We start from the raw sequence: 12,318 nt of genomic DNA, 5'->3' as shown, positions 1-12,318 counted from the left end.
GTTTTTATCATATAAAAGTGTATTAAAGTTAGCATTCATCTTTAATTTTTATGAAGTTTATTATTGATTAAGATTAGACTTTATATTCTCTTTAGTCGTTCTAGCTCATCTTTAACCAATCATCTTGGCTTATTGGCTTTAATTATTCGTCTTCCTTTTTTACTATCGCAACACTATACTTTCTTAAGTCAAGCTTGGTTTCATGTTAGTCCAAATAATATAAAAATTTAAATTCGGTGTATTCCATTCAAACAAACATCAAATAAAATAAATAACCACAAAGCTAAAGTTTAGAGATATAAGTGAGCAAAAACTATCAAAGTAGAGCCGAAGATGCATTGCACGTGCACAAAATCTAGTATCCTAATAAACATAGGGTTGTTTAGCACATAGAGCTCCTGTAATATTGATGTTTTGCATTTACTACCATTGTAGTTCCAATGTTGTAGATAGACCCTATGGGTTAAATTTTTTTTGACTCTTCTATCCTCAAGGAAAATTTGGCAAATAATACTAGGATGAAATTAGTCAGTCCATCTGAGGGTAAAAATATCAAAAACATTAAACTTAGGGGTTTTCTCTGCAACAATAAAACTATATGGATTAAGTCCAAAAACATCCATACATGGGATCTAGTGCAATTAACCCATAAATATATTATCTGTACTCTATCACCATTAAAAACCTTGTTTTAACATTGGTCATCAATTAGTAAACTTGTATATCTGGAGGAAACTACCATCTTTGAAAAACTAGGGGGACATAATCGAAAACATAAGGAATTATTTTTAAGTAGTCCAGTACCAAAGATTACAGCGGCAATCCACAAATTTTCTCTTTTATTTTTTATTTTTTATTATTTATTTTATTTTAGGCGCCGTTTGGTTGATTTCCTAGAATCAAAAAAAAAAAAAAAAAAAAAAAGGATATTTGATTTCCTAGAATCAAAAAAAAAAAAAAAAAAGATAAGGATATCACTAAAACTTGTCTTCCATCAATTTCCTCAAAAAAAGTCATGAAATGAGTTTCCTTAAAATTGTGTTACATTCTTCAATAAAATGATGACAACTCATTCCATCTCTTCTTTTTTCTTACTTTTAGGAGGTGAACCAAACAAAAGAAAAAAGCCTATATAGGAAATAGGTTTCCTATAATAATAGATTTTCTTTTTTTTTAACCAACCAAACAGCCCCTTAAAGTAATCCACAAGTATAATGTGGATGGATTTTCAGTTTCCCTGACATGAAAGGTACAACAGATATGAGTCACCATGATTACATAAACATCTCTTCAATAGATAAAGATATGAGTCACCTTGAACAACCACCGATTGATCCAATTGCAGCTGCTCATGTAAATTTTTGAGAACATCATAATACTTGTTTTGTGAGGCTCTACTAAACCAATCAAAACATAAATCCAGTTGTCAAGTTAATTTCCATGAAAACAAACAAAACAATTATAAGGACCTGTGACGATCGTAATGAATTAGAGAATGAGACCTTAAACCACTAGGAGACTTGATAGAGGTACTGATCAAGCTTTTCACGACAATAAAACAAGCGTACAGCATCCTTCAGGAGAGATTTCCCCAGAGACGCATGGAAGTAACTGATAGAAACATAAATATCATTTCCACGATTATTGGGTATTTACAGAATTCTTGGGTCAACCAAGAATGTGACTTTTATGCACAAATTCTCATTGCAACGACATGAGAAAAGCAAACACCAAATGAAAACCTGGGGGTTATTCACAAAGATACAAGATATTACATGCTATTGTCAAAGCATTTTGCCCGAAGATGTCGTTATTTGTTAAGGTAGAAAAGCATACCCCATTATGACCAACTGCATCACCACCGAACCTGAGAATATGAAGGCAAGATGGTACAATGAGCTTTAGAGTGAAGAAGCTGTTAAGTTCACAGTATAAGCTTGTCATTGATCCCACCACTCAAACATGATTGAGGTGCAGAAAAACACGTTAAAATGGAGCAATCATTCAATTCTATCTTGACTATACTCAAGCTCTATTTCTGGATCTATAATTTACATGCAAGCTCGCGTATACGCCCTCAAACATAAATATTTTTGTGCATGGATAGCTAGGAAGGAAAAAAGTTAAGAAAGACATTGCAATTAATTCCTAAACTTGTCACACTAGTATCCTGTAAATCACCAGAAAACATCTTGTAACTATGTTTACTGTCAGTAATGTCTTTTCATCTGTTTCCCTTATCATGAGGAAGGGAAGAATACAATTACTACAAAAAATTATCATGTCTTTTAGGATGTACTTTGCCACTTGAAGTTGGACCCACAACATGTTTGCATGGCATATGATATTTTAACCCTCACTCTTTTCTTAGACTCACGAATTGGGGAGTATTGCAACTCGATTGCAGGAATAATCCATATTACCAGTAAGTTAGGCAAGGAAACTTAAGCATGTCAATATAGGAACTAGGAGTTATAAACTGGTACTCATTCTAAAAGAGAGACCAGAAAAGAAGAGGATGGCAAATTATTTCTACGCCTAAACCTATCTTTTGATTACATTTATTTTAATGAGTTTCAAGATGCTAAGCAGAATAGATATCTTAGGCACCATCTCTCAACTACAGAATAATCATGCTCCTAGAATTGCCAACAGTACCGAGTAAATCCATCAACAGAAGCCAAGTATTACTAGTAAATGTTTGCCAGTCCATCAAAAAGATCAATCCATAAAGTGATAATCTCTTCGATTCTGGTTGACTTTCGTACTAACCTTTAAACATACTTGAGATCTTGCTGAAATAATAATTTTTTAAAGCAAGACAACAAAATACCAGTTGACCAATATCATACGGAGAGAGGCCAGATATCGGTAAAATAAGGCAAAAGCAAGGAATATAGATTTTAGATAAAAGTTTCTTGCTTTATGGTAACTAATAATCTTAAACTCTACATGCTCGACTCCTACATATGATTTGTCGTCTTATTTATGTAACTTTCTACCAAGAACATGGATTGGCGCAGGCAATAGTGGTCAAGGGTGTTGATTCCAACTAGAATGTCTCAAGCCACTATATCTATTTCCAATAATTCAGCAGTGGCAGCTGATTTTGCAAACTGGTTCAAGCTCTAAACTTTAAACGGTATTCTTTTTGCCGATTGAATGAGTTTTAATCAGTATACAATCCTAGCCAAATTCACAATTGTACAAACATTTGTCAAAAGCTAGGAATTTGTCCAAGCAATTACCCCATTTGCCACTGCACCCAGCGAAGAAAACTTCATTCAGTAAAGTCTCTAATCAAAATCACATGAGAAACTTCTTACATTATGTTTAATTGTCAGTTACTCATCTTTATCGGTTTGCTTTATTTTGTATTAAGGGATGACTCGCAAACACGACAAAATTTATCATCTTTTCCCTCTTTAGGGTGTATTTCTTCACGTGAAGTTGAACGTAGAAGGCTAGAACACATTTTCCTCTGCATATTCTGGGCACTTTTGAGGACTACAGCATAATTGCAGGAACTTAATCAATACTACCTGTAAGTTACACAAGCCAACTTAAGCAAGTCAATGTAGGAAGTCCCAGGAGTTATGACCCGGTTTCGACTCGAAATGAGATACAACAGAAAGGATGATGACAAATTTTTATATGCCTATTTTCAAGAGGACGCCAAATTTCTTATATGCCTAATTTTTCACCTATCTTTTAGCTACAATTCAATGGGTTTCAATATGATAAATAGAATAGATATCTGAGGCACCATCTCTCAATTTCGGAATAACTGCATCCGAGAATCATAACAGTAACAAGCAAATCCATGAAAGGAGCCAACTAATACTAACCAAAGCTCCAGTCCATCCACAGAGCAATCGATAAAAAGGGATCAGCCCCTTTGATTCTAGTTAAGTTTCTAACTGGAGCTCTGAACATACTTGAGATTTTTAAGTACATATAAACTCTAAAGCAAGACACCAATAGAATTCTAGCAATTTATCAAACTGGCAACACAGGAATAGCATAAGAGAGAGACTAGATATTGGAAAGATAAGATAAAAAGCCAGGAATATAGATTTTATTTTATTTAAAAAAAAGGTTCTTGCTTTATGATGACAAATTAACAATATTGAATTCTACAAACTTGACTCCAACATGTGATTCCCTTTCCTTATGTAATTGTCTACTAAGAATGTGGATTGGCACAGGCCAATAGCTCCCCTCGTTCGAGGATGCAATTCCTATGATAATGTCTCAAGCCTCTATATCTCTTTACAATTATTCAGCAGCGGCAGCTGATTTTGCAAACTGGTTCAATCTCTAAACTTTAAATGGTATTCTCTTCGCCGATTTAACGAGTTTTAATCAGAATCTTACCCTAGCCGAGTTCACAATTGGATAAACACCTGTAAAAAGCTAGGAATTGATGAGACTTACCCAAGTATTCACGACCTCGCGAAGCGTCTAAGCAGTTACCCCATTTGCCACTGCACCCAGAGAAAGAAAACTTCATTCAGTAAAGTCTCTAATCAAAATCAAGCTCAAAGCTAACAACTTAACGAGATTTCAAACCATAAAAAAATCACCTTGAGGACGGGCTCTCCTTTAGGAGAAGCGCTGGATTGCTTGGCCGCCGCCGCCATCTGCGCTTTTGCCGCCTTCCCGATCGCCGATTTCTCAAACTGCTCTTGCCTACAAATGTATACAACCAAAGTTTTTTTTTTTTTGAAAAGTCATCCAAAACAAGACCCAAAATATTTTCTAATATAACGAATTCCAGAAAAAGAAATTGAAGGATTGGGGTTCTGTAAGGGGGTAATTAATTACCTCATTTGGGCGGCCTGGGCGGCTCTGGATCGGGCTTCTTCAGATTCGATCCGCTCCGCTTCTCTTCTCTCCGCCTTCGACGGGCCGAAGCACGAGCACAGCGCCATTCTCTTCAGACTAGGCTCTACGATTTTGATCGGAAAATGGATTTTTTTTTATTTTTTAAACTTGATGGTGGAGATTTGGTTGCTTTGATGATCCGTATGGAATAATAAAAGTTTGGATTTTGACGTGGAGGACGCGGGATTGAAAGCGAAATGGGAGCAAAAACGCTTTTTTTTTACTAGTTTTTACATACGTGCAATGCACGTGATTTAATACAATGATTAAGTATTTTTGGCATTTTGTGTTCATTTTTTTCTTTAAACTCTTACATCACAATTATTTTTTTATGTTTGTTTAAATGGGATACACCTTATTTAAATTTTCATGTTGATATTTGAACTGACAAAAAACAAATATAATTTAAAAATAATTTAAATTTTCATATTTTCTTTGACCGATATGAAACTAAGCTTTATTTGAGAAAGTATAGAATTGCAAAGTGAAAATATTAAAATAATATTATACAAGGAAGGTGAATATTTAAAACCAATATGACAAAATGATTGATTTAAAGTATGTTAAAACGATGCAAAAGAGAATATGAAGTTTATTCATAATCATTGATAGACTTCATAAAAAAATATAAATTAAAGATTAATGCTAACTCTAGTATACTTTTATATGATAAAAACATCCACATAACAATATAAAAGTACTGAAAAAAATTCATGAAACTCCTTTCTAAAGATTCCTAATTTCACTCAAAATAATTAAACTATTCTATAAAATATTCAGAAAATATTGTTTTTTATTTCTTCTATTTTATTTTTTATTGAGTTAAGATCAATCCTTCTTCAGGTTTATCATTTATCATTTCTCGGGCAATTCTAGAGTATTGTCTTCATCATCTACATCAATTGTGATATCAGGTTAATTTTGTATTTTTTATGCTACTATCTTTCCTAGGCTCGTTAATTTTTTATCATCTCATTTAACTTTACAAAGAAGTCAAATGTACTTATGATGTTCAACACAAACTGCTCAAAATATAGACTTTGATTTTTTTTTCTATTTCAATGAGAATAAATATTAATTTCATATATATAAAATTCTTTGTGTTCCTAATTTATTACTTAAATAAATTAGAAGCTATCTCTTTATTTTCCTCTAAAATGAATTCTTCTGATGTGCATCCAATAAGAATTTCTGTTATTTCAATAATATTACCTTTGCTCTATCCCTGTCATTTTCCATAAAGATCTAAACTAAATACCTGCATTATTCATTACCAATTTCTCTTAGATTATAATATTAATATTTAATTTGAAGAACACAGTATGGAATTTATGAATACTTACTAATTTTTCTTATGTCTTCCATGGAGATTTTTTCTTTGATTAGGATAAAGTTATTAAATTATTTTTTAATGTAACTCATTCAGTGCTTCATTAATAGATATGTCTTATGTTAATGCCAATTCAAGTGATTCATTGACGTTTTCTGAATTTTAGATTTATTTCCATCACTTTCCCATTTGCAATGGAAATAACTCAATTCTTTTAAAGTTATCCCTAAATATTCTAATAGTTTCTCCATATGTAATTCCTTGTATTCTTTTACCCTATAAATATTATTAACGTCAAAGATTAAAGTTGCTAAATTAAAATCACATAATGCTAAGGTATAATATTATAGTGTTTTATCATTTCTATGGATTTAAACATTTATCAATTAATGTTACGAATGTATTTTGGCTACCCCAACTTATTACTAAAATTATATGAAATTAATTTAATTTATATAGTGCCGATAATTTTTAATCTATAATATTTTTAAAAATTTTATCCATTAACCGGATGTTTTTTAAGTTTGGTATTGTAAATTCTATGTTTCATGTGTTGGTGGTAATTTTTTAAATGTTAGTATATTTCTTATAACTCAAAAATTTTGAGGGTGTCTTTTGTAATTATTAAAACTATAGATTAATTTTGAAAAATATTAAATTTTAGCGGTCTACTCATCGACGAATTTGATGTGTGCTAGTTAAAAATTTTGAAAATTTAGAGTTTTTTTATAATTTTTAAATTTTGAAGGAGTTTTTTAAAAATTTTGAGGTTAATTTCGGCAAATTTTAATTTTTTAGGTGTCTAAGGGTAATATCTTGAATTCATCTTATGTTATTTACAAATTTTAGAATTTTAGGGTGATTTTTTATAATTTAAACTTTTGAAGGTGTTTTTATAATTTTTGAGATATTGAGGGTGTTAATTAAAAAATTAAAATTTAAATATTAAAAATTTTAGGTGTATCATGGTAATCTCTTGAATTCATCTGTGTTGTTTGTAAGTTTTAAAATTTTAGAATTTTAATGTGCTTGTCTGTAATTTAAACTTTTGAGGGTGTTTCTATAATTTTTGAGACATTGAGGTGTTAACTGTAAATTTTAAATTCTTTGCAAACTGATGTTAATTTTTTTATTTCATGTTTTTTATTTTAAGTTTTGAGACATTTGGATGATTTTTATAATTTTGAACTTTTCAGGGTCTTTTCTGTAATTTTAAAACTTTTTATGGGTTTTTTGCAATACTTCATGTATTATAATATGTTATCTACTTGTAATTTCTTTATCTTAACAAACTAATATCATTTTTATGTTTTATATATTTTATTAATATTAGTTTTTTAAATTGTTAAGCTAAACGTGGTTCACATAGGATTGGGATAAGATATGATTATGATTAGAATAGATGAAGATATAAATAAAATATTTAAAATAGTGAAGGGAAAGATTGACATTGAAAATTAGAATTTGATTATAGATAAGGTAGTTCAAACTATAAAGGGGTATATTTGTCTAAAAAAGATTTTCTGAACTCGTGCTTTTAAAGGGAGTATGATTTTAGGGCCCGTTTGGTTGTTTTCCTAAAATCAAAGAAAAAGAAATCGGTACAAGGAAATCAATAAAATAATATTTTTATCCATTTTCATCCCTAAAACTCACCCATAACATCCAATAAAATATTATTTTTATCATCCAACTCATCTCATTTCATCTCCTTTCTTACCTTTAAAAATAAACCAAACATAAAAAATATGTCACATCATCCAACTCATCACATCTCATCTTATCTCATTTTTAAAAATCACACACATCATCCAATAATATTATGACAACTCATCTCATCTCATTAAACCTTCCTTTCCATCCATTTCCTCAAAAAAAAACAAGAAATTGATTTCCTTAAGTATGTGTCACATCACCCAATAATATACCTCCAACTCATCTCATCTTATCTATTTTCTTATTTTTAAAAACGAACCAAACACAAACAACCTCTTAACTTTTAAGTATCGATGGCATCAAATCATAATTAATTCCGATTTTTTCTCTCTCACTATAGATTTGGCATATATAACAGAAAAATCTCTCCTGTACCACCGTCATTTTTGTAAATAAAACAAAAGATAATGCTAATTTTGAGCTCTCCTGTATAACTTGCTTCCTTCGTTATTTTTCCATGACTCCGTCATCTTCATCACTATTAAAAATATCTTAATAAAATCTGTTTGAAGAGAAACTTTTTTCTTTATCCTTTATCCCCCTTTCCTAAGTTGATTGATTCTTATTTTAAAGTATGTGAATCTTCTTTTTTTACTTTTTATTTGAGAAGCTAATTTTGATACGAATTCTTTTTGTTTTAGTTCTCTATTGTTTTTGAACATTTTAGCCTGATTAGGAATGCCTTGGTAGAAATCTGGAATAAAGGAAGATAATCCCCTGATTGTATTCATTGATCAAAGGGCATTATATACAGCAGTACTATGCTATAATCTAGGCTACGGTTATGGCTATAATCTAGGATAATCTTTGACTTACATAACCGAATATTTGGCTAACCTAATATAGACGATATACACCAAATATAACTGATTTACAATATCACAAGAATAATTACATATATTCTATTACACCCCCGCAGTCGAAGCGGGAGGTGGCCGGACGCTGAGACTGTCCCGAAAATCATCAAATAGTACGCGCGGAAGGCCTTTGGTGAAGATGTCTGCAATCTGATATCGGGACGGAACATGAAGGACACGCACTTCTCCACGTTTCACTTTTTCACGAACAAAGTGGATGTCCATCTCAATGTGCTTAGTGCGTTGATGTTGGACTGGATTTCCGGAGAGGTATATCGCACTCACATTGTCACAATAGACAAGGGTTGCCTTGTGGACCGGAAGATGCAGCTCGAGTAATAAGTTACGGATCCAACAAGATTCAGAAACAACATTGGCAACCCCTCGATATTCAGCCTCGGCACTAGATTTTGATAGTGTAGGTTGTCGTTTAGACGACCAAGAAATCAGATTGTCACCGAGAAAAACACAGTAACCCGAGGTGGAGCGTCGAGTATCAGGGCATCCACCCCAATCAGCATCCGTATAAGAGATGAGAGAATCAAGGGAGGACTTATACAAATGTAAACCGAAGTGTTTCGTACCTTGGACATAGCGTAGAATACGCTTGAGAGCATCCATGTGCTCGACTTTCGGATCATGCATGTGTAAGCATACCTGTTGAACTGCATAAGAGATGTCGGGCCTAGTGAAAGTGAGGTATTGTAAAGCTCCCGCTAGGCGACAGTACTTAGTCGGGTCCTCATAAGTGGTGTCGGTTGAAGTACTAAGTTTCCCTTTTGTGTCCACAGGGGTAGGACATGGTTTGCAACTTGACATGCCTGCTCTTTCAAGTATCTCCGTTGCATAATTTGTTTGTGAAAGAAAAAGACCATGTGCATTTCGAGTGACTGCAATACCAAGGAAATAGCTCAAGTGTCCCAAGTCTTTCATTGCGAACTCGGAGCTAAGCAAAGACATTAAGGACAATCGTAGAGCATCTGAAGAAGCTGTGAGAATAATGTCATCAACATATAATAAAATGTAGGCAACGTTAGGACCATGTTTATAGATAAACAAAGAGTGATCAGATGCACTGTGAGAGAAACCAATAGTGGCCACATAATCCGCAAACCGTTGATACCATGCCCGTGGGGCTTGTTTGAGGCCATAAAGTGATTTCTTCAATAAACAGACATGATTAGGGCGGGTGTCATCCTTGAAGCCAATGGGTTGATGCATGTAAACTATCTCATTCAGATGCCCATGCAAGAATGCATTTTTAACATCCAACTAATGAATGGGCCAAGACTTGGACAAAGCAATACTGAGTACAGTCCGAATAGTGGCCGGTTTGACAACCGGGCTAAATGTCTCATCACAGTCAACTCCAGCTTGTTGAGACCTACCATCACCTACAAGACGGGCTTTATGCCGCTCAAAAGAACCATCAGACTTCTTTTTATGTCTAAAAATCCACATAGAGCGAATAACATTAACATCCAATGGACGAGGTACTAGTTCCCACGTCTTATTTGTAATTAGAGCATCAATTTCATCTTGCATGGCTAACTTCCAATTTGGGTCATTAATTGCACTCACTGGATTTTTAGGAATGGGAGAAATGGAGGTAGGGGGGTGGTAGCACTTAGATTAAGGTATTTACGGTTTGGTTTCGTAATACCGTGCTGACTGCGGGTAGCCATTCGCTGGACTGGAGGAGCAGGCTGGGCAATTGGGCTGATGGTATTACCGTGCTGACTGCGGGTAGCCATTCGCTGGACTGGAGGAGCAGGCTGGGCAATTGGGCTGATGGTATTAGGTAATGGGAGATCAGGAGCTGTTATGGGAGCACCGGTTGGGCTCGGCTGGGAGGGCCCAGATGGAGAGATTGGGCCAGATGGTGTGGTAGGGGCATGCAATTGATGTAGAATAAGAGGATGCAGGCCATTTTCCAGAAATTCATAGGAGGTGGATGAGGGTGTATGAACTTTCGAAAAAGGAAATTGGGTTTCATCAAATATTACATGCCGGGAAATAATGATTTTCCTATTCGATAAGTCATAGCATTTATATCCTCTGTGATTCGATGGATAGCCTAAAAAAACACAAGGTGTAGAGCGGGCTTGCAATTTATGTATTGTGGTGGAGGGAAATAAAGGATAACATAAACACCCAAAGACCCGAAGGTGAGAATAGGTAGGAGTTTTATGATAAAGGATTTGAGTAGGAGAAGAGTAATTGAGTAGCTTTGAGGGAAGAATGTTGAGAAGGTAAGTTGCCATAGCAAGTGCATGATGCCAAAAGGAGGGTGGCATAGAGGAATGGGCAAGCAAGGTGCGGACGATGTTATTAATTGACTTTATTTTTCGTTCCGCTTTTCCATTTTGGGAAGATGTATGAGGGCAAGAGAAACGAAAGTGCATGCCATTTAATTCACAGAATTTTTGAAAGGGACCATTATCATACTCACAGCCATTATCGCATTGAAATTGCTTGATTTCTCTCTCAAATTGGGTTTTAATGTACGCTCGAAAAGCTAAGAAGATCGAATGGACCTGCGACTTATTCGAGATAGGAAATGTCCATAAGAAATTGCTATAATCATCAAGGAAGAAAGCATAGTAACGGTGGCCGGAGGAGCTCAAGACGGGTGAGGTCCATAAATCACTGTGAACAATATCAAAAGGCATAGTTGTAAAAGAACATGAATTAATGAAAGGCAACTTAATGAGTTTCCCAAGAGGACAAGAATTGCAAAAAGTACTTCGGGCTTTATTACATGAGATGAAATTGCTACTACGAAGAGAATTTAAAATAGCCTTTCCCGGATGGCCTAAGCGTGAATGCCATAGGTCGGAAGAGATGGCCGTAAAAACTGAAGGTGAATCTGAAAAAGGTGTGGCTCGAAGTTTGGTGAATGGATAGAGATTGCCGGTGCTCTCACATCTCATTAGGTGGCTCCCCGTCTGTAAATCCTTCACAGAAAACCCGAAAGGATCAAATTCAACTGAAACATTGTTATCACTAGTAAACTTTCGAACAGAGATTAGATTTTTGATAAGTTTAGGAGCATGCAACACATTATGAAGGGTGAGGGGAGGTTTTGTCTGGATTAGTGAGGCATTTCCATAACCAAGAATTGGAATAGTGTGACCATTGCCAACAATAATGTCATCATTTTTGCTCAAATTAAAATAAGACGAGAGAGTACCTTGGTTTGCGGTCATATGAGAGGTGGCACCGGTATCCATGTACCAATTATCATCCGGATGATTAAGAGCAAGAGTGTGCATGGCGGCTTCAATATCCGTAGATGCATAGCTCGTTGGGGGAGCTGGGCTTGCTGCATAGTGGGCCTGAGGAGGATTCGGCCCAAGAATTCCTTGTCTGCCAGAAGGAGGAGGAGGACGGGCCTGCCATTGTGTGGTGGGATGTGGGCAAGGAGGAGAGGCCCAATTCTGAGGAGTCCAGGCCCACGGAGGATAGGCAGCCCATTGTTGAGGCCAAACAGTTTGGATATTCGCTGGGCGTTGCTGACTCGAGCCT

At 34.6% G+C, this 12,318-nt stretch overlaps 1 protein-coding gene across 1 annotated transcript; it reads right to left on the bottom strand.

Annotated features, from left to right (window-relative positions):
* LOC109822656 lies at positions 1,555-5,099 on the bottom strand. The gene is made up of 4 exons (XM_020388888.1): positions 4,828-5,099; positions 4,587-4,692; positions 4,438-4,487; positions 1,555-1,867 (listed from the first exon to the last, which is right to left on the bottom strand). Exons 1-3 carry the CDS (start codon positions 4,932-4,934, stop codon positions 4,473-4,475), a joined length of 228 nt encoding a protein of 75 aa, XP_020244477.1. The 5' UTR covers positions 4,935-5,099; the 3' UTR covers positions 1,555-1,867; positions 4,438-4,472.

The sequence above is a fragment of the Asparagus officinalis genome, chromosome 8, assembly GCF_001876935.1.
Source record: "Asparagus officinalis chromosome 8, Aspof.V1, whole genome shotgun sequence".
Classification (NCBI taxonomy): Eukaryota; Viridiplantae; Streptophyta; class Magnoliopsida; order Asparagales; family Asparagaceae; genus Asparagus; species Asparagus officinalis.
This window is presented reverse-complemented; position numbering and strand designations above follow the sequence as displayed.

Coding starts and splice junctions, on each gene's coding strand:
- LOC109822656 (XM_020388888.1), bottom strand. CDS start 4,934: ATGGCGCTGTGCTCGTGCTTCGGCCCGTCGAAGGCGGAGAGAAGAGAA. Junction 4,693..4,827: donor GCCCAGGCCGCCCAAATGAG/GTAATTAATTAC, acceptor ATACATTTGTAG/GCAAGAGCAGTTTGAGAAAT.